This window comes from Mizuhopecten yessoensis, unplaced genomic scaffold, assembly GCF_002113885.1.
Source record: "Mizuhopecten yessoensis strain PY_sf001 unplaced genomic scaffold, ASM211388v2 scaffold11103, whole genome shotgun sequence".
NCBI lineage: Eukaryota > Metazoa > Mollusca > Bivalvia > Pectinida > Pectinidae > Mizuhopecten > Mizuhopecten yessoensis.
Window position 1 is genome coordinate 1076788 of NW_018408881.1, and position 23214 is coordinate 1100001.

General features: G+C 34.9%; 2 protein-coding genes across 2 annotated transcripts in view; one reads left to right on the forward strand and one right to left on the reverse strand.

Moving 5' to 3' along the window:
* Nucleotides 1-4952: 4952 nt before the first annotated feature.
* On the reverse strand, nt 4953-20778 carry LOC110465847 (nucleoporin GLE1-like). Its single transcript, XM_021521953.1, has 13 exons — nt 20547-20778; nt 17701-17864; nt 16566-16713; nt 15082-15230; nt 14280-14340; nt 14004-14050; nt 12875-13161; nt 11641-11717; nt 11022-11151; nt 9624-9736; nt 8860-9072; nt 7896-8086; nt 4953-7418 (listed from the first exon to the last, which is right to left on the reverse strand). The coding sequence occupies exons 1-13, from the start codon at nt 20637-20639 to the stop codon at nt 6956-6958; spliced, it is 2136 nt and encodes a 711-aa protein (XP_021377628.1). The 5' UTR covers nt 20640-20778; the 3' UTR covers nt 4953-6955.
* A 41-nt stretch (nt 20779-20819) lies between these two features.
* Nucleotides 20820-23214, forward strand: part of LOC110465848 (peptidyl-tRNA hydrolase 2, mitochondrial-like) — a 13422-nt gene continuing 11027 nt past the window's right edge. The window contains exon 1 of the mRNA XM_021521954.1: nt 20820-21036. Coding sequence (XP_021377629.1) covers nt 20887-21036 — 150 coding nt within the window. The 5' untranslated portion in view covers nt 20820-20886. The remainder of the gene's footprint in view (nt 21037-23214) is intronic.

Below are 23214 nucleotides of genomic sequence, written 5' to 3' on the forward strand. Positions count from 1 at the left end.
TTTTGTCATATGTGTATGTGAATTTACAGTTTATATCTGATTTATGTGTGGATTAAAAACCTATATGGGACCAAACCGATCTAGACAACGCAGAGGATGAGATTGCCTGATGGTGCTTAACACCCTTGTCCCAATGGCACAGAGAGGTTTGTATATCATGGTCATGTGACATATCAGGGCAAAGCTTAATGTCGTGACTAGCGCACTTGGCAAAATATGCCAGTTTTTTATATACCCGCTATTCGTTCTGTTTTTGTCATTTTCCATCATCACTTCGTGAAAGTTTCTGTAAGCGTAGTGTTATGCGATCAACGGATCATGTATGTAGTTGAGGTAGTGATAATTGTTTAGTGGAATGCTTGATGTGCGCACGTAGCAGTGCAGCATTATTTCCATATAATGTGACGTTATTTGAGCAAATAAATATTTTTTGTTCCATTTTGCACATGTAATTCCTTGGGCGTTTTTTAATTTAATAATTCAGCTGATATTAAAAAACGTTTATACATGTAAAACAAGTTCAATGTCATTAAATATTTATAGTATCATATAGTCTTATCAAGGAATACTATCCCATTTGGTTCGTTAACCCTTTCACCCCTATGTAACTTAAGTAAACTCTTCCATGCATTGATCGGGATGAGTCTATTACGGTCTACAGTGGTGAAAGGGTTAATACACTATCTGTCTATGTGTTTCCTAGGTTGTTAATGAAGTTGGTCTCGCCATTGCTTCTATACTGTGTCTATTTTTCTTCCGAATATTATTTGTTCATCTGTTCATATAAATGTCAGGTTGTTACGTCTATGATAAGGCCAACACAATTGTTGTTGTTTAAGGTTTCGTTACTTAATGTTATAGGGAAATAGCAATGAATATCTTCATTACCAAAATATAGTATTTTAAAAAAAAGTCAGTAGAGCAAGAGCCAGGTTGTTATTGTTTAAATTTTCCTCTAGGTAAGTGGCAAATAATTATACGTGCAGCAGATAGGGAACTAACAACACATTTTATTTGACCAGAATGTATTTTGAATATAACTACCTTTCCATAATACTTTTCATCTATGATAAACATATCAGGATATAAATGTTGTTATGTTTAATCATAATATTGATTTTAATCACAATCGTCTTTCATTGTTGAGTTTTATATTTTAAAGGAAACATTATCTACACTTTTATTTATCATGGCATTTTTAGTATACTGACTGGTGAATGCCTAATGTATTTTATGTTATATGACTCCAGGTGTATTGAGAGATTGTATTTCGACGTGTCTATATTAATATTTTATTCCAGAGGATTTAAATAATTTTCTGCAGCTGTGTATTGGTATCTTAAAAAGCGGTGTTTAATCTACATGAGGAAATACTCATAAAACTGTGATCCAAACACAATTTATAAGATAAAGATAGACATTTGTTTTTTTTTAAAGAAAGTTATTCTGTAAACTGTTATGTTGAATTAGAAGCATATCCATAACAACATATACATCATACCATAATGTAGTACTTCTCATTGATAATTTTATCAGACAATTTGTCATTGGCTACACACATATATGTTGTGTCTGTGAGTGATGTTACAAGCATATATTCCGTCTTTGCGTATTGCAGAGTTATCTTCTCTTGAGAGCAGGTATTGATTGTTACGTCATTGGTTTGTGTGGGAAAATTACGTCGTTTTCTTAAAAATTGATCACGTTACTCTAAAAAACAAATGACTTAACAATCAATACCTGCGCTCAAGAGAAGATAACTCTGCAATACGCAAAGACGGAATATACATGGTGCAATTTGTCATATAAAACTCAAACGAAGTATACGGATATTGTGTAATTGTTAATTGTTAAATATAAATATATTCATAAAAATATCATGTTTTGTTCTTTTTTTATTATTATCATAAATAAAATGCATATCAAATGGTTCCTGCCACGGTATGTACACCAGGTTTCCAACAGACATGCAAGATGCTACCAGTACAAATCACAGATATCATCATAGTAATGGAAAGACATACAATTTTGATACCATTGAGCATTGTACATTATATCATGTAGAAAAACATTTTTTTAATTTTTTTTTTCCATTTACCAAAATTGAATCCAATATTGGTCTTCTTGTTTTATCGCTTTATTTCCTGAGAATAAATACCTCTACTTCTAAACATCAAAAGCAACACTTCAACTAAAGAAAAGCACCACGACCCTCGATTTAAATGGAAGAAAAATGCACACATGCTGCACCCGTCAACGTGTCTCTTGCTTAACCCAGAAATACATAACAAGCATTATGTTCACTAAAGTAACTGTTAGAAATGTGAAGTAGTGAAGCACCTATTTAATAATATTGTTGTTCAACGCAGTTACCGGACAAAGTAAACATTTTACAGCACATATGGTCAGTTCGTCCCTTTATAAGACTCATCAGTAGCATTTCTGGTCAAAAGAGTGAAAATACAAACCTAAATTACCGGAACATAAGAAGAAATATAACGAAAAAGAAAAATGTCTAAAAAAGCCTGTACGTTACAAATCTATAACTTTTGGCTAATACAGTATTTCATTCATACATTTGTATTTGCTTTAAAAAGTGTCGAAATTGAACTTGAGCTACAAGAATCCAGGAGATTATTCACAACTAGCTATAAGTTTAGGATGCAGTGAACATATATTTTGACACAGTAATCTGATAGCCAGAAGAAAGGGTCACGGTGACCATAGCAATTCTTCGATTCTTACTATTTCTCTCAATTAAGAGAACCCACTGTGGTGAGTGGTTGATAAATCAGAAAATAAAATAGGAAAGAAAAACATGTGAACACTATTCCATCATTACTACCGGGGAAAGGTCATGACGATTGGCATCCTCTCAGTTTTATTCGTCAAGATAGAAACTGTTACTAGATGTCTTATTCCGTCTTTGCGTATTGCAGAGTTATCTTCTCTTGGGAGCAGGTATTGATTGCTACGTCTCTTGTTTGTGAGAGTAACGTCATCAATTTTTGAGAAAACGACGTAATTTTCTCGCACAAACCAATGACGTAACAATCAATACCTGCTCCCAAGAGAAGATAACTCTGCAATACGCAAAGACGGAATAGTTGTATGGGGTTATATTCAATCTGAAAAGAACTAGTGTTAACAAACAGTGACAAAATCAGAAAATAAGTTCAATCTGAAGAGGATGGCACGCAGAGGAGATAACAAAACAGAAATAAAATCAGGGACACCTGGGCCCATATTCATGGACTGTTCTCATGCTCAAGCATGGATTCTGTGCTCAAACCCACTTTCTTGTAACTTGCGTAATTAATGTGAAACGATCAAAATATCAAATGTGAAAATTGAAAACAATTAATTAATTACTCAATTTTATTCTAAATCATTGCCACCGGCCAAATATAATCGACCTAGGACTTATTATTATTCAGGGGATGTAATTTAAAGGTTTCCAACACAATTGACTCCTTTGACGTTTAAAATGGGTGAAGGTCTTTCATTCAATAAACGTAATAGCACCTTTCATCCGAGCAAGCTACTGGCCAAATATATCATCACCCAAGAATTTAGGTTATTAAGGCGAAGTTGCTTTACAAGTTTTCAACACATTTGGCCCATGATATTGAATTCAGGGAACATTTGAACTAGCTTGATAACTCTTAATCAGATCATGCTACTGGCCCAATATCATCACCCTTAGCTTTTTAGTTAAAAGTGGTTTAGAGTGTTTTTTTAACACATTTCAACCCTATGCTCATATATAAAGGAAGCTACCAAACTGACATCATGATTCTCAGCCTCTCAATGCTTCAGAAGAAGTTTTTGACATAATTGACCACAATGACATTGTATAAAGGCAAATGTCATCATTTAAACAAATGACATAGCCCTTCATCCCAGCATGCTACTGGCAAAATATCATGATAGTAAGCCTTTAAGCCCTTCAGGGGTCAATTTGAGTGTTTTTTTTTTTATATATCTCACTCCCGTGACCTTGAATATAGGCCAGGGTCACTTTCATTTGCAAACTTAGATGGGCTCCATTCCCGAAACCTACCAGTATAATACTGTATCATGACTCTAGGCATTTCTATTCTTCAGAAGTTGTAAGAACATTTTAACAAATTTTAACCCAGAGACCTTGAATATATAGGCCAAGGTCATTTTAATTTGCAGTTTGTTGGGCTCTTATCCTGAGAAGCCCCCGGCCTCATATCATGACTGAAGGCATTTTCTGTTCTTTTCGTTAACACCTGTGACTTAGAATATGAGTCAAGATCAATTTTATTCACAAATTTTGCTCGGCTCCCTCCCTGGAAACTATCGGCCTAATAGCATAATTGTCTTTTGGTCTTCAGAAGTCGTTGTAAATAAGTTTTTGACATATTTGACCCCTGTGATATTGATATTTATAAAAGGTTACTCATTTAAAAAACTCCAGCCTATAGGTCAAGGTCACTTTTATTTGTGCACTTTGTTACACTCTATCTTGGTAAGCTTCCAGCCTAATGTGATTCCAGGCCTGCCGATTCTTCCGAAGCAGTTATTTGGAGTTCATGACATATTTGACCTTGAAAAGAAATCAAGGTAATTTTTCGTTGCATGTTTTGTTGCTCTCCATTCCAGAAAGCTATGAGCCTTTGGCTAGGTGAGCTAATAATCCAATGATAATTAGTTGAATAAGCCAACTGTTCCTTACCAAAATATACCGGTTATGTAGTGAAATAGCAAAGGATGCCTTACAAAAACTACTGGTATCTAATGAAATAGCCTAGGCCAATCATTCCTACTAAACACTGCATGGTTTTCGAAAGTTCGACAAAAAAATGCCTGACTTGATTAGCATGAATTGGATTATTATCGTCATTACTTTTCATTGTGGAGTTCCTCATCAAATCCACATAAGAATGTAGATTGATTCTTGCAATAAATAAGCAAAGACATTATTATTTCGCATGACTTTATTTGACAAAACATGATATTTATAATAACTGTGAGATGAAAAAAATATATAGTTTACCCATTCATGATGCATCATAAAAATTTTAATAAAATAAAATGACATTCAGAAGAACAACTCGACAGATTGTACAATTGTAAGAATATGTTTTCATTATAATATCTTCAGACATCAAAGTTGTCAAATTAAGTAGGATCCCTCAGTTATGAAAATGCCCCAAATCAAGAAAACATCATTTGATTAACAAGAGAGCTAGTCGTGTAATTAATTTCACTTTTTAAATAAATTTGATATTAAAATTGCATCTTTATTTTATATGTATGATGATTAATGGATATAGTTTTAAAAAAGGCCCTGAAAACCTCAGGTTATTTCAAGTTCCAGGCAAAATGAGTTTGTTCAGATAACTCTTAAAGGCAATATTGAATGCAATTTTTCTGATTTTTATGTTTTTATGTGGACATGACAAGTACATATAATTTTGTAATACTGTACATAGAAGAAATGATTTTTCGATTGATTTTATGTTCTAATCCTTACATTTCTGAACAAGTATAAAAGAGCACATCCATGCTGAGGGAGTGGATACTGATCATGTAAGACAAGAAATTGAAACCCTATGTAAGCTCGACCTCAGAGGCCCCTGTAATCTCTTGTTAATCTTCCAATCATAAATGCCAAGAAAATAAAAGAAATGTAAGGATTAGGACAGAAAACTAATCAAGAACAATAGTTACACCGTAGATTTTAGATTTTTAGATTTTGTCTGGAACAATCTCATCTGCTAAAACCATCTAAATGTCATTTTGAAGGAGACTCGGTGAAAATTTTGATTCAACATTTCATTTATAAAAGAAGATTTTCTGATCACACTGTCCCACGAACCAAACCTTGTATACAAGAAGAAAATAAATAAGAAAAAAGTGGTAAAAACATGATGAATGATTATGATCTCCTTTTAAACTAATTAGGATCAAATCCATGCCAAAGTTGTGATTAGTCAATTTAACAAGACATTCATGAAATATTTTAATTTGTGAAATTTTTATTTATTTTCGATAAAGAAGTTGATAACCATCATGCAGAGCTAAAAATTAATTTTAAATACCACTTGTCAATTGGGAAAGTTATTTCCAGTTTTTACTAGTCCATTGGCAAATTCCGCTAACCCAATATAGTCAACAAGATAAGCAATATCAATTTCTGACTAGTGACAGTAGTAAAATGCACTCTGTTCTAAATAATACTTCTGGGTAAGATTTCAAGTGCTCATGATTTTGTTATAATTAAAACCGAAAATATAACATACCATGTACAAATAGCAAGTTTCTGATGTCTACTACAATATAGTATTTTTCAAATAGGTCCGTTAAAAAATCCATATTAAAATAGAATGACTGTGTCATTAGTGAGATGGAATTTAAAACAATTTTGTTATTTTTAAATAAGTTATTTAAAATGATATTTAAATATACTTCAATATGGAAAATTTACATAACATGTAAACAATGTAAAGCACACATAGGAACTCTTCAACAGAAATCCTCAGGGGAAGAAGGGACTAGATAATTTCTAGAATGGTAACAGTATAGGTCCTCTATCACAAACCCATTGGTCGGACACTATTTAAACATCAGTAAATACAGTGATCTGTTAACAAAAGATGCTTAATAAAATTTGAAGCAGGCTGTGGGGTGGGTATTATCTGTTGACTGAAATTTGAAATATTTGTTTGTAATTATTGAGACATTAAGATAATTATGTCAGAAACAGGTGTTTTTCAACTTTAACCACCTCAGCATCAATGCTGCTACTGATGTTGTCAAGATGAGAGCAAGAAGTCTGCTAGTAAAAATCCTTCGGGATTGGGTAACCTGATATTAGTTCTGCTAATGATGTTTATGTCAAGATGAAAATCAGAAGTCGTCTAATAGTAAAAATCCTTCTGGATTGGGTAACCTGGTATTAGTTCTGCTAAAGATGTTTACGTCAAGATGAAAGCCAGAAGTCTGCTTGTAAGAATCCTTCTGGATGCGGTATTTGCCTGTTGTGTTTGAGGCAAGTTTCCAGAAAAGTCTCTAGTCGAGTCAGTGGCCCGCCACCTGAGGCTGTGGCCACTTGTTTTAATTTTGGTAAATATTCCTTGATCAACATATATAAGAGCTTTTGGAACTGTTTCCCGTATCTGGTGTACAAAGCATTCCCAGCTACATGTAACATGTCGTAAATCATGGTCGCTGTAATGTCCGGATGAGGATAGATGTTCATCACACGTGAAAGCCAAATCCATGCATTTTCTACTCCGTATGGGTGACTGTTGGTTGTTCCCCGGAGTGGAGGGGGTGGTGCTACGAGGATGGCTGCATATAACCGCATCATACCGGACATCCTCTTAAGGAACTGGTCATGTTTTTCCACACTTCCGTCAGAGTTGTATCTGTAGCCCAACGCTCTGTAATATAAACAATGATAGTCATATATTTTCACTAGCTTCAACATAAAATCTACCAGCCCTGGGCGTCGGGCAAATGGAATGGTACATCCCTGAGTTGTAAATGTTTTGGCATGTATTTTTTTTAAATCAGTAAGTAGCATCTTCATTTCCTTGTCATTAAATTTACATTTAAAAAAAAAAAAAAATAAGAAAGGGTTGGGGGTTGAATTTGAGAGTCAATTTTTTGTTTCGCGACATCTACTACACATCATAATATTTTTTTCTAGGGACACCTATACAAATGCTAACAATTATTCAAATATAGAAGTGCTTCCCTGTCCTGCTTCCTCTCCTATTGACTAATAAACCAGAAACGATTTGAAAGATTTTCTTCAGGTTTGTAAATACAGACTGTAAGCCAAAAACTAATATAACTAAAGCTTGATTCTAAGCTTCAGTTTCGTTGTTTTCGGGCTCAAGGACGAGGGTACGTACTTGCGGTAGTCCTCCGACGACTGGCCCTCCTGTCTAGGGATGTAGTAAGGGACAGTGTAGGGACAGGCGCTGTGGAGGTGACCCAGGAACAGCTCTCCAATGTCAGGATGTTCCATCCACAGACCAACGAATACCATCGCTGTGGCAAACGCTGTCTCGTGTTTAGACGACACCTGCTCGTCTCCTTTTTTCTAGAAATAAATCGTCAATTTGTAGGAAACGAAAGAAACTAAATGTGTTTAAAATGATCTTTTTAATTAACACAACTTTATTAGAAAAAAGCAAAGAATAACTGAAGAACTGATGTAGAATGATTTATATATACCTTTACTGAAAAAGTGGGGATTTGGAATCTATTATGCAGAAGTTTGAATCTATTATGCAGATATTGACATGTAAGCTACAGAGTAAGGAATTTCAGCTGCAGAGTTGATTTTTCAACCATTTATCAATATGTTAATGTATATATTTTTAAGGAATTCAACCTCACATTGGTAAATAATGTCATCAAATGGTACCCAAAGTAGACAGAGCTCAATAATAGCTTTGTAAAATAAATCATAATACCTGGTATGTCAAAGGTTAAAGCATCTTGAAATTACCTATGTTAGAGGTCACATGTCAAAGGTCAAATCACATTAAAATTACCTATGTCAGCGGTCACATGTCAAAGGTCAAATCACATTGAAATTACCTATGTCAGCGGTCACATGTCAAATCACATGTCAAATCACATTGAAATTACCTATATCAGCGGTCACATGTCAAAGGTCAAATCACATTGAAATTACCTATGTCAGAGGTCACCAAATGCAAAACAAACACTTAGGCTTCTACACCAAAAATATCTTGCCATGGTGTAAACTTATACATTTACCTTGAATAAAATAAAGCCTCCATGACAATGAGCTAGAAAATCTACAGTTAAATTTAAAAAAGAAACAAGGATGGCCTGTTGACTTACCACAAACATCTTGGCGGCTAGATATTTACAGAAGGTAAGAGCCTGTGGGTGGACACCTACACTGACTCGTTTACTGCCCACCTCCACAGACTTGCCTGACATCAAGTCCAGCAGACGCTTCAGCTTCTCTCGCATGTGTTCACCGCTGACTTGAGATATGGCATTAATCGGTGTATTGACAGCCTTTTGCAAGTCAAATTTCAACTTTTTGGACTGCAATAAGAATACATGATTATATTTAGTTAAGCACAAGAAAATGTATCTGAAATACATTTTTGAAATAAATAAAACCTACTTAAAACATTTATAACACAACAAGAAACTAAAGGAACTCCCCTATACTTAGAGTTATACAAAGAATCCCATAAACAGTAGCATAATGATAACCTCTGACGATTCACTATTGTGGAAACACCGCTGTCATTATAAACAATGTAGATCAGTCATCATAACAATTGATGAAAAATAGTTTAACATTTACAACAGATCAATCAACATGACAACTCCTTCTTGACTGTCATATACATGCATACAGTGAGGCACAAATCTCTTACAAATTACTTTTCTACTTTCCATTCACAGCAAAATTAATTCAAGCTTAGCAAAGCACAACCATACAAAACAAGAAATTACATGTAAATTAGAAATTTTGGTTAATCTGATTATCATTAAATTTAACGTAATTTATAGAAAACTCCACAGGTTCTGATAATGATTTGAAAAGCATGGTTTCCTTATTGTATTCAGCTGAAATTAAAACATACCTCTGGGCTTGATAAAGCTTTTATGAGCTCCTCTGTCTTTTTCATATTGTCTTGAAGTTTGGTGTACCATTGGAACGCGTCTATATCTACACACTGAATTTCATGCTCTGCCACTATAACATAAATATATATATTTATCATTTTTTTTATAAATATTGGTCTCATAAGTAGCAAGGCAACACAAGTGATACAAATCCCCTCGCGTTCACACATTGTGACATATGTAATAGGAAATGAAGTCGCTAGAGCGATGACAAAGTTTTTATTTACAAAAGTAGTAATTGACCTTGACCTTCAACGTAGAAACCCGTAACGCAAGCTTGTTCAAGGCATTGTCATACCAAACACTTGTATGAAGTTTCATGAAATCCTGTAGAGAGTAAAGTCGCTCGAGCGATGACAAGGTTTCTCTAAAAATAGTAACAGTGACCTTCACCTTCAACGTAGAAACCCGAAACGCAAACTTGTTCAAGACATTGTCATACCAAACACTTGTATGAAGTTTCATGAAATCCTGTAGAGAGTAAAGTCGCGCGAGCGATGACAAGGTTTCTCTAAAAATAGTAAGAGTGACCTTCACCTTCAACGTAGAAACCCGAAATGCGAACTTGTTCAAGGCATTGCCATACAAAACACTTGTATGAAGTTTCATGAAATTATGTTGAGGAATGAAGTCGCTAGAGCGATGACAATGTTTCTCTAAAAATAGTAACAGTGACCTTCACCTTCAACGTAGAAACCCGAAATGCGAACTTGTTCAAGGCATTGCCATACAAAACACTTGTATGAAGTTTCATGAAATTATGTTGAGGAATGAAGTCGCTAGACCAATAACACAGAGTGTAACATACAAACATACGTATAGGCAGAATCCTGTATCCCCTTGAAGTTTTGTTGCAAGGGGATAATAAACAGTATGATCTAATATGGGCACTGATCTGAACAAGCTAATGTTCATAGGATATATTTTGAAAACAACAAATGTGAAAATGGTTCCACAAATATTCCTTATACATTGTATCAGTGAATCATCAACGTCCTGTAGCATCCTTATTCCCAAACTTCAGATATCGGTAATATTAATATAGAATGTGGTATGGAAATTGTTACTGAAATAAAGTTAGCTATTTTGTTAAGAGGATACAGGCCTGTAATAACAAGAGGCCCCCAAATGCCCAAAAGATTTTACTTAATGAGCTGAACTCATTCATCCCTGAAGACACATTTGACCTCTTCCAATTCGAAGATTGGAATAGTTCATTATGAAGTTTCAGGGGTGAATGAATTAAAATACGTTTATACTTGAATCTTGGAACCTGTATGGTTACCTTAGCCGATGATGTAGCAGGACTCTTGGAGTCGGAGGAAATTCCCTATAAACGTGTCTGGGGTACTTACACTGTGTCGCTCCAGAGGCTTCAGTCACGGGCGAGATCCCGGGTGTCAAAGATGGATTGTTCTTGTCTGAAGACGAAGGTATCGGCGTAGAGGTAGCTACTGGGGCTGCTGCAGCAGCTGCTGCCTTGGCCTGAATGGTATTATTGATCGATTCTTTAGGGCATATAAACTTATCAAGGAAATACAAGATGGCTGCCTATCGGCCATTCTGTTTATCTGATTAGTCTCAAAATACAGTTTGGATTTCGCCTTGTTTGTACTGTTTTGAGGGTGATTTGATCATTACAGCAAATATTAGTAAACAATATAATAAACATAATAATTAAATGTTAACAGAGAAATTAAAACTGGGCGAATATGGATTTTTACCGGCAAAGGGGCGCAGGTTTGACTGGGCTAAATTTCCTGGTATGGACTGCAAGTATTCTGCCGTGTGTAAAATATGCTATTTAACAGGAGACCATTAAATATTAATTTATTAATTTCATTTTTTGAACTTTGACACTAAAGAACAGTGAGAGTGCTTTGGAAATTCACAGCTTTCGCATTGTGTAATTGGTCTTTGTAAACATTTTTCCAAGCTGAGTTTACTTATCTACGGGTGTTGCCCAACACTTACCTGTTCCTCCAGTCTTTTAGCTTCGGCAGCTGCTGCCGCCTTTGCTTTCTCCTCCTCTATCTTCCTGTTTTCCTCTTCTGTAAATAAGTTTATATTATCATCATTTATTAAACTATTGGAAAATTATTCTATCAACCTATCAAAGTTACTATTTGAACCTAAAAGTCAGAACGGTGCTTCGGTAGAATGTTTTGGAATCTCAACAATCAGAATTTGTTTGATCAGAGTACATGAAAATTCAAAGAACATTACTTTTATGGGCAGACTAGAGAATTCTATTTAAGAATACAGAACTTCACTGACCATCCACTAATGGACGTTGAATCTCATTTTATCCTTGTATAGAGTACATAAAAAAGTCAATCTCTCAAACTCCAATTGCTGTCGAAGGTTATTTTGATCTGGTTGCTTCTTCAGAACATTTAGTCTGTTGTAAGGGTTATCCATAATGTATAGTAATAGTACTTGGGAGGCACCTTACCTTATATATTATGGGTGATACGATTAAATCAGATCTGCCTACCATTCTTTAAATTTAATCATTTTTTAGATTTTATGGGTAGTGCGTCTTCAATAGTACGATCTGCTCTAGCTGTTGTTCACCAGATTGTACTGGATCGTAACTCTTGGCTAGCGCAGATGGAGTGGTGGGGTCTCTGAAAAAGTGCCTCCCATCCCTCCCCTACGGTTAAGTGATATATGATAATGCCTGTAGTAATTCTAACTTATTTACAGCCATCATCTGAACCTTGTAATTTTTTCTAATTTTCATCTTTCTGCTACATGTTTACTAATGATGAGACCATGTGATGATTGTCGTCTCTCACGGCTCTGACTTTTCACAACCAATCAAATTGTAAGTGATTTATACCACCTGTACGAGAAGTGGAAGCTTTCTGAAACCATTGTAGCAGTCATATATTTCCCAAATCTAGGGACACGACCTTAAATGAACTTAGCTGTTGATAGGACATTAAACCCTGATAACCAACGAACCCCATCCTTTAGAAAAAGAACCAGCCAGGAAAATCCCACCCAAAGTTGTTGTATTTTTCTCTCGAACAAAGAAATTAGCTAGCTGATTTCCCCCCCCCTCCAATCCCCTAATCTTAAGGGGGAAACTATTAGCACTACTAGTTGATTATTTTTCCCCTTGGTATTGGTTTATAGAGAGGGAGGGGGTAACTAATTGCATCATGGAAACCTTGTACAAGGTCAGTTCAATCTTAATTACCTATTCTCTTTGATATAGCTTCATAAGCATTCAGTGCAAACATGACGGCTTCCTTCAGTTTGTCCGGAAGGCTTTGGTTTATCTCCCCTGATTGTAACTCATGGATGATATGGTTTTCCAGGTCGGTGGTGGTCTTGCGAATTCTCTCCACTATCAGTTTACACTGGTCAGCCAGCTTGTTCTGTACTGCACATTTGGGCTGTATAGTTAGTATTCGGCTCTGGACAGTGTTAAGGTCTGTTAACAGTTGTTTCAATTTGTCTTCTCTCTCCTTCTTTTCTTGTTCTCTGTGAACCAAAATGCAAAGAAAACAACGTTGAAAAAAAAAAGAAAAAAGTTGGATGATTCATCAATTTGTTAATATTTAGTCGAATCAATTCAAATGTCTTTGGTCAGAAAATCTTGCTTAAATCGTCACAGAATACTGAATTTTACCAATGCTAAGCCCATGCCTGGTAATAAGCCCATCCAATCTTTTCCCACTTTTCATACTTAGGTTGGGTAACCAGTAATAAGCACAACCCGCACCCTTCCAAACCTTCCTTTTCTTCAAGATAGTCTTCATCAATAGAAAGAATTTAATTACTACAAAAAAGTTACATTGTTTTTATTACATACATCCTTAGATACATGTTAGGTTTACCAACAGGATGCGTCAGTACACTTTCCTGCGATGAAAGAACTAGGTCTTTTAACCACTGCAGTACTGTTGTCAAAGCATTGAGAACTTATTAGCATCAGTAACATCATCAGACTTGTGGCTGGCTGATATACTGTTTAGAGCATTAGTTTATTACGTCTGGATTAATCGAGGTTTTAAACCATTATGCAATACAAAAACCCAAAACAAAAAGTCATTGCTAAAATAGCAGCGAAAAAGCCTCACACCATCTAGACGAGGCAGAATTCCCCTGTATTGATCCACCATTATCTGATAATATCATGTATTTAATATATGTCAGCATGTATTGTAGTTGCATTCTGTTTTATTTTAAATAAGAATTTTAAAATAATCCAAATAACCTTTTACGTCCATTATCAGGTTTACATTATACAGAAGATATTTCCCTCTTTGAATGCATCGTATTTCTGGTATTACTGAATAATAAAAAAAAATCCATCAACTTACTTTTTTCTAATTTCCTCTTGAATCTTCTCATGTTTTCTTTCTAGCATCTGAAAGTTGGAAAAAAAATATTATGATCATATCTTACGACATCTTGTCATATTTTCCAATCTTAATTTCATGGCAATTACACTCCACCTTTTCTTGCTTATAGAGTTTACGTGTCACAGATGATTCCCTTTTATCTTAATTTTTGGGTAGGTTGGGGTGGGGGTAATTTTTCTCTGTGTAGATGTAGATAACCATGTATTTCATTCTCTGACAAAGTAACTTTAATACCTGAGCATGTTTTCTGTGGTCCTCCTGCATCTTCAGCTGAACTTTTGCAGATTCATCTGTCCTGGGAAAAATAACCAATAACCATAAATAGAATATTAAACAATTATGGACCTTTGTTGAGGTGCATACCTGGTATGTGGTTTTATGGACCTGAGAAAGTGATATTGACCGAGAGAAAGTCGAGGACAATATCATTTTTCACGTCCATATAAGGCATATCTACCAAAATAAAAATCCCTAGTTGTTATATCAGATATGAAAATCGTCAAAAGAAAAGTGCTGTATGTGGCAGAGAACATTGTAAATGTACAACTGAAGTGACATCATAAATAATAATAATAATTAATTATATAAAGTGAATATTAACCTGATGTTTCTACAAATATAAAAGTCAATTTACAAAAAAATGCTGAGCTCCACATGAATATGATACAACAAATGAAGATGTAGGAAAAAATAACAAAAAATCTAATATACATGTACAGTATTTAATATTACAGTATAACAGTATTATACATGTACAGTATTTAATAATACAGTACAACGGTATTATACATGTACAGTATTTAATAATACAGTATAACGGTATTATACATGTACAGTATTTAATAATACAGTACAACGGTATTCAACCGTATGAATATATGCTGTTCGATTACAGTGCAACTGAGAGATCAATAGCATGTTATAATTGGCAAAACCTAGTTTGATCAAATCAATGGGTGTCTGGTAATATAGCAAGGCCAGGTTCTAACATCCCAGTTTTACACACATATACGAAGTATACAAATATCCTAAATACCCTTTTTTATGCTGTAGAAGTGTGGTCTCTTGTACTTGAAGGGCTTTCATTATGTTTTTGCGTTCCAGATCCTTCAGTTGTTTCTGTGCTTTCTGTTGCAGCTCACTACTGTGTGTTTGAAACTCTTTAGCCTTTTTCTCCAATGCATCCTGAAAAAATGTGTTAGAATGTTAAATGTTACAGTAAATATCAGGAGAAATCAGATTCCATATATGGAAAGTGGTGGTGCTAGTGTCGAACATGCAATTCTATGTTAAGCAAACACTGTAGTATACTGATCCCTTAGACATCTACGATACTTGTTTAACTTTAACTTATTCGGGACAGAAACACAAAATACACAAGATCTTTCGTATTACAAATTCAAAACTTTTTTTCTGAACCATACAAATGACTATGTATGCTTTGGGTGGTCTTGTTTGGCCTTTAAATCCATCAAAATTCCAAACCTTTAACTGAACTTTCAAATTTAATACTTCCAAAAACCATACTTTGTCTACAATTAAAGCAACTTCATGCTCTATCAAAATCATGGACATTCTAATGAAATTGTATAAGTCTTAAAACAGAGTCTGAGATTGAGTATGCCGAGGTCAAAATGGTATCCAGTAGAATGTGGAAGGAAGGATTTTTATAAGTCTCCAATTCTTTTTATATACCATTTATTTTCATTGACATGTTCCCCAGTTCACAAGGGGTATATACCATGTTAAATTTTCAGAAGAGAAAGGAGAAAGCGGCAGTTGGTACATGCCAGGTGCTAGCCGCACCCCATCCAACCAGTCTGTTTATATTAATAATAATTATATTTCCAGGTTCTCATATTCCGCTTTATCACAACCTAATTTGTAGATCATCTCAAAGCGGTTCACAAATTATTGTCTGTGGTTATAGGGCCTTGGCAGCCAGCCGATATGTTTCTCAACTCCCATTTTGGTGCTCACAGCTAGCATTCAACAATTCCAGCACTGCCCAACCACAAACTCATTTACAGCCGAGTAGACTCGAACAAGCAGAGTTAAGTATCTTGTGCTGTTAATATTAATAATAATAATAATAATTCTAAGTTCTCATATTCCGCTTTATCACAACCGAATTTGTAGATCATCTCAAAGCGGTTCACAAATTATTGTCTGTGGTTATAGGGCCTTTGCAGCCAGCCAATATCTTTTTCCAACTCCCTGGAGAGCATACAGCCGGAGCTGCCATTTCGGCACTAACAGCTAGCATTCAACAATTCTAGCACTGCCCAACCACGTACCCATTTACAGCTGAGTAGATTGGAACAAGCAGAGTTAAGTATCTTGTTCAAAGATACAACACAGTGCCATGATGTGACTTGAACCCGCAACCCTTCGGTCAAGAGCCCGGTGTCCTACCACTAGACTACCATGCCTCTTATAATGATTAATATTACACATCACAAAAATTCACAGGCCACATATATAATCAGAAGTCTTTCCAGGGGTACAAATTAGGCTCACCTTGACCCTATTGTCATACTGGTGTTCATATTCCTTTATAGCCTTCACACTCCGAGCAAAGTCTGGAGACACTGCCAGGGCAGGCTTACAGGGCGAGGTCTTGATCCGGAGTTTCTCAAAATCCAGTGATCCAGAGTCCTCGCAACTGCTGTTTAGAGTTAACAATAAACCATGCCAGATTTCAAAAAGAGGGTAAGAAGATAAAGCTGAGAGTGCATGTTAAAAAGCTTTCAATTGAGATGAAAAAAAAATGACTCTTTCGGCTATCGTTTCTAAAGAATTAAGCGTCAACATTTTAGGTTGTCTGTCAACATTTTAGTTTGTCCTTGCTTGGTAACGAGTATGTGTCTTGCTGATGGTGCATTACCTGTCAAACTACAAACTGTCAAAAAGCAGTTTCACTGCAAGATAAAGGTATTAGGAAGTGTTTTTGAAACATATAATTTTACCTATTTCAAATTAAAGTGCTCTTTCTTTTGGTTTAAACATTTTGTAATTTTACAAATATGGATGCTGATTAGAAAGTGTCAAAAGCCCTACATTATCCTTATTGCTACCAGGGTATAAATGTATACAATAGCACTAATTAATTATTTCTAAATGTTTTGTAAAATTGCTATTGCCAATGAATGCTTCGGAGCCTGTTGGACTTTGTGATATATATATATATATATGAAACTATAGAAATATATGTAGTCTAGATCACCGGATTCAATTTCCAACAGATAAACTTGGAAAAAAAGTCCTCCAATATTTTGGCCCATGTAGGGACCAGGATACTTAGTACATTAATTATAATCTCCTTAACTTTGCTGTTCAATGTATACTCAGGCAGTGTCTCTCCCATATGACCTTATATGGTGTTAGGATGCTTATATTAACCCAATATAACCAGAGTGAGTTCTTTCAAGGGAAAATTATATCAAAAGTATGACAAAGTGGACCGGTGTGTCATCTATATATATAGTCGCTTGTTAAATAAATTGGCTACTACTGTATAGGAAATTTTCCCCTTTATCTATATCGTCAGAAAACTGCACAGACTAGTAAATTGTGGTCGGTGGTTCAACTATAGATCTAAGCACTTGGAAAAATGACCTTTTTTTCACCGATATGAAACAAAATTAAATCATACTCATCATAGGAAGATTCTTCAGATTTTTCTTGTTTTTCTTCATCTCCTTTTTCCTTCAGCTGCTGTTGGTTTTTGCGTTGATAATTTGGATTGATGTATCTATATTTGGACTCGTCGTGAAGATGTTTCAACTCCGGCGGGGAAGAACACTGATCTAAGAATTTCTGTAAAAGGGGAAAAAGATCATAAATATTTTCATATAAGAATCTATCATTTGCTATGAAAATTACAAATAAATGAGAAGTTAACAATTATGAGTTAACATGATACATATTGATTTATTTATTTTAAGAATTGCAGTACATATGCTCACAGAGTAGATTGATCCTGGCTCTGTGTAAAAAAATTGTCTTGTTTACATCAGAACATTGCTATATTTTCCAGTACATGTAGGAATAGATGTCTAAATATTCAGGTAATAATAATAAATATTAACAATAATTCGAGGTTTTTATATATCGCTTTATCACAACTTAGTTCGTAGGTCGTATCAAAGCGGTTCACAAATTATTATCTGTGGTTATGGGGCCTTTGCAGCCAGCCAATACCTTTCTGAACTCCCTGGGGAGCATACAACCGCAGCTGCCATTTTGGCGCTAACAGCTAGCACTCAACAATTTTAGCACTGCCAAACCACATACTCATTTACAGCTGAGTAGACTGGAACAAGCGGAGTAAAGTATCTTGCTCAAAGATACAACACAGTGCCGTGACGAGAGTCGAACCCGCAACCCTTCGGTCACGATCCCGGCGTCCTACCACTCGACTACCGTGTCCCCTAGCTATATAGCTAGGTAAAGAAACACTTTAGCTGACCTGAGAACAGTCACATTAATAAGTAATTAGTAAGATTTATTGCAATTTTTGTTACAATTTTACAGTGGTGTGTAATATACATGTGGCTGTTTTACTGCCTTGCGTTTTGATGCCAAATTGTTTCAATATAATTTTAGAAGTTTCTGGCTGTCGGACTAACATTTCCACCCGGAACTTTGCTTGTATTTTGTGTTCAGTGTTTCAATGATTTCACAATTTGAGGTTCTTCAGCATTTTTTGTCTCTGCATAAAAAAGTATGGAAAAATCCTATAAAAATTACACCTATAGCTAGAATTCGCTGAATATGGAGATTCATAGAGACATTACTTTTATGTACAGTTGGGAGCAAACTTTACTTGGTATCTAGTGCACTTCGTAGTGCACAAGGAGGTGCATTAGACAAAACATTGAAGTGCACTTCAGTTCACTTCAGTGTTAACTCCAGTGCACTACGATGTTAATTAACTACAGTGCACAACAATGGTAACTCCAGTGCACTACAGTGTTTACCAAAGTTTAAAAGACTTTTAAGTACATATTTCAATAGTTGTTTATAATGAAATGGGTTCCTTTGTGATATAAAAATTGAAAGCAAAAGGATAGAATTATTCAATTGAATATTTCATTATATTGAATCAACGATATACACATAATTTTTTGTTTTTTTGGTTACTTGAAATTTCAACTAAACATAATTATACATGTACGAAGAGAATTTGTACACTATCTCTGGTGATTACAGAAAATCTATAGATAGCTGTACTATTTCAGAGGGAAAATTTTATTATTATATTTATTATAGTTAAATTCACATCACATTTCATATCATTGTTGTTAAGTGTCAGGATGGGTGATTATATATACAGTAACTGTTATGTGATATGGATATAATTGTGGTAAGTTTTCCTATAATTTTATACTTTTTATGAAAGGTTTCTCTATAACACAACATCAATAGAGTAATTCATTTCTTTGTTTTATACAAACAAGTCAAGGAAAAATAAAATGCCAGAAAAATCTTATATCATGGCATTGCACTATATAGATAAAAGGTAAAGATTAAGCTTAAGGCAATGTATAATTTTCGTAAAACGTTATATCTTCAAACTATTCAACAGTTGATTGTGCTGGCAATTAGAATTAACTCATTAAAACAATATTTCCAATCGGGAAATATGATGGTGGTTGGATTCCATAGAAGACATATACCACTTTCAACAAGTTATTCCCCTTTATATCAATTTTGAATACATATCACCACAAAGTTTGGATAGGATGACACGGAATACCAACCATAGCTTTCAGATTCAATTGCAACTCAAACATCAAACAAGATTCTGAAAAATAAGTACCGACTTGCCCTAAAAAAAGTTCCAAAGTAACCAAGTTCCGAAAATAAAAGTGCCAAGGTAACCAACAGGTTGGGCACAACGGCGCATATGGGTAATAATCCTGCATTTGGGTAACATCTTTGTATGTTATGGTTGAATGCACTTCGAATCTACTTTCACTATCCTATATCAAAAATCAAAATTTTGTACTTCACTATCTTTATTAAAAATAGCTATTTATATGGTTATTATAAACAACTTTTGGTTGAACGTTTTTTCGTGTTTTGACATTTTCGTGATTTTAGATGTCCCGACTTTTCTAAGGCTTCAAAGGTCGTACTTTCAAAACCGAAAACTGTTCAACCTAAAGTTGTTTGTAATAACCAATAGATATGGCGATTTTCAATAACGTAAGTGAAGTACAAAATTTTGATTTTTTATATAGGATAGTGAAAGTAGATTCGAAGTGCGCATGCATTCAACCATAACATACAAAGATGTTACGTACCCAAATGCGGGATTATTACCCATATGCGCCGTTGTGCCCAACCTGACCAAGTGCCGAAAATATTAGTGCAGATGTGTCCAAGTACCGACTTCAGTAGGTGCCGAGGTGTCTATGATTCAATGATAGTAATATGATAATAATTCTAGTATATTTATAGATTTTTTTATCAGACTCTTCTCTAGCCGTTTACCTTTGTCACATGTCGACTTCGGTCGTAATTAAGTCGCCCCTTCGGTGTATTTTTTAGACATACAACAATATCACTGTTTCGTGAAGTCGACATATTGGTTCAGCGTGAGTTCTCCTTATTTATCAACATCTACCATTGGCTATAAGTTGCGATAAGCTCCATTCGTATTGCCTAGAGAAAACTGAATTGGCCAGGATTTGCAGTCAGTGATAATGGCATATCAGTCTTGTCACCAAAGCGCTTGTATAAATTCCGAAAGTAAATAATAAATTTTGAGCTTTTCTCTAACCCAGACTTTTAAAAAAAATACACGTGAGAGTTGTGAAAGTGAAAGAAGGAGATGGACAGACTGTACAATAAGGAATTTATAACGGCTGCCTGCTTGGGTGTAGGAGTTGGGTTCTTTATAGGATGGATCAGTCGTGGACGAGTCTTAGGAGGACGGTCCCCGTCGACCCAGCCATCCAGAAATGGGCAGGAGTCGTGCGATGTAAGTTGGAAACGTTGTGATATTTGAAGATGGGATGGAATCACAGGATGAAAGTTATGAAGGAAGTCACAGATATATGGTATTTGTAAATTGTACATTATGGTACATCTGCAGTCTGTTTAGATATGCTGTTATACAACTATAACTTGATATATACTGTGCAAAATTACAAACTGTATTAATATGGGCTGTTGGCCATGAAATACTCAATAAGATATCTTGAATCTTGATGATTTTTTCATGTAACCACATGTATAGTAGTCTGACGTTTAATCAATGTAACTATAAAAAGATGTACATAAAAAATAAGAGGGGTATTTTTTATGTGCAGATTGCTATAGTTATATTGAAGGTAGCTATGCCCAACTATTTTTTTTCAAACAAAAAGTAATTTATTTCTTGTCATTTTCTTAGAGACTACCATAACCTGATTACAAAACAGCAATCAGAACCATGTTATCTTCAAAATTAGATCTTTAAGAATTTCTTGAAATCGTGAAATTTCATTATTGTTTTTTAGCATTTTCCTGAAAACAACCAAAAAAGCGTACAAGGTCAATAACATGGTACATATGGGAGAATTCGTTTTCTCTTTTTTTACCACAATTTCAGAACCAATCTATTCTATTGTAAAATGAAAGATTTTCATGCTAAATATCGCCCCTCAATCCTGAGATGATGCTAAAATGTTACTTCACAAAGAGTTACCTCCCCTTACAAAACACAATGTATGACATAGGCCTACGGTATTGATGCACCAGTCTCAGTGGTAATTACACATCTTCTTTATTATCGTTCGCCTTCTTACACTTGAATACCCAGTCTCCTCAACAAATCTGGTGGTCTTCTGTGCCAAGGGCATCCACTGGTCCATATAACTTTTCTTTGAGTGGTGTTGGTGAATGCCATATTTTATCTCTCATGAACAGTGCCTGATGGATCTTGCATGACTGTAACAGGTATGAAGTATCATGCTCTGCTTCTCCACAAGGACACATTGGAGATGAAACAACTTTCAGGACTTTGTATAGATGTTGATTGAGTCTGTTGTGTCCTGTCGGAAGATGGTAGTTTGGTCAGATCTTGTTAGCTGGTGGTAACTGTCTTGTTGCTGATGGGTGTTGAACAGAGATTTGATGATAGTCTTCATTTATGTGTAGCAGACTGGATTTTCTTCCTGTTATTGTTCAGCACCATTCTTTGCTAATTTATCGGCTTGTTCATTACCCCAAACTCCACAGTGAGAAGGGATCCACTGTTGTACTGTTGTCAGACTAAAGCTTGTTCAAGTTGAAGTAGCTTGTCGTTGCACAGAGAGCTGGCATCAGTCAGGAATAAGTTACTTGAGTTGTGTTATCAACTTAATTTGTTTTTGATTGAGTGTGCAGCATGAATAAGGGCTTCTTCTTCAGCTTTGTAGTTGCTTCTGATTGTTGAACTCCGTTAAGGGGTATACTTCATGTACACTGTATATACCAGCCCCTCCTTTTGTTGTGGCATTTGCTTACCCAGGAGTCTGAAGGGTACTCGTCTTCAAGCATACTCATTGTAATTACACATGATCTGGTATGTTTTAGTCAGATAAATTATTAAAATAATATTTAAAAACAAAATTTTGTATGTTGATGTATTAATGTACATGGTGTATGATCTGACAAGTTTTACTTATATAAGAAATTAAAATGATATTGAGAAACGAAAGCATGTCATATCAATTAGATATATTTAATGTAAACTATGTACAGACCAACCATTGTATAGTATTTGTATGTCAGACAACACTGAAACTCGAAATAAATTTAAATTTAGGTCTATTCAATTTCTAACTGTATCAGTGTATGTAAACTCAAGTCAAGACTGAGTGACAGTAACTTAATTTAAAAGTTTAATTATTCAGAAACAAGTAAATAGTACCGAAATTTATACAAATATACATCATCTAATGTTTAAAATATATACAGAAAACAAAGAGAACAGAAATGCTTTACACGATAGGTAAACAACCGTTAATGCAATATCCTTCTAGCGAGTTTTGTCTGTTTTGTTTATGTTTTCGAGGCGAGGTGTCCGCCAAATTGGATTTACCGTTATACTACCCCTGGGGATTTCAACAGCATTTTTCATACCAAGAACGGTTTTGACAGATTGGCATATATATATATTTATTTTAAGGGATAA

Bases quoted from the DNA above. Each gene is read 5' to 3' on its own strand.
- LOC110465847 (XM_021521953.1), bottom strand. From the start codon at position 20,639: ATGTCGACTTCACGAAACAGTGATATTGTTGTATGTCTAAAAAATACA. The intron at 11,152-11,640 runs GTAAGTGTTGGG...AATACCATTCAG, and splicing joins CTAAAAGACTGGAGGAACAG to GCCAAGGCAGCAGCTGCTGC. The intron at 7,419-7,895 runs GTACGTACCCTC...TTTATATTACAG, and splicing joins TCGTCGGAGGACTACCGCAA to AGCGTTGGGCTACAGATACA.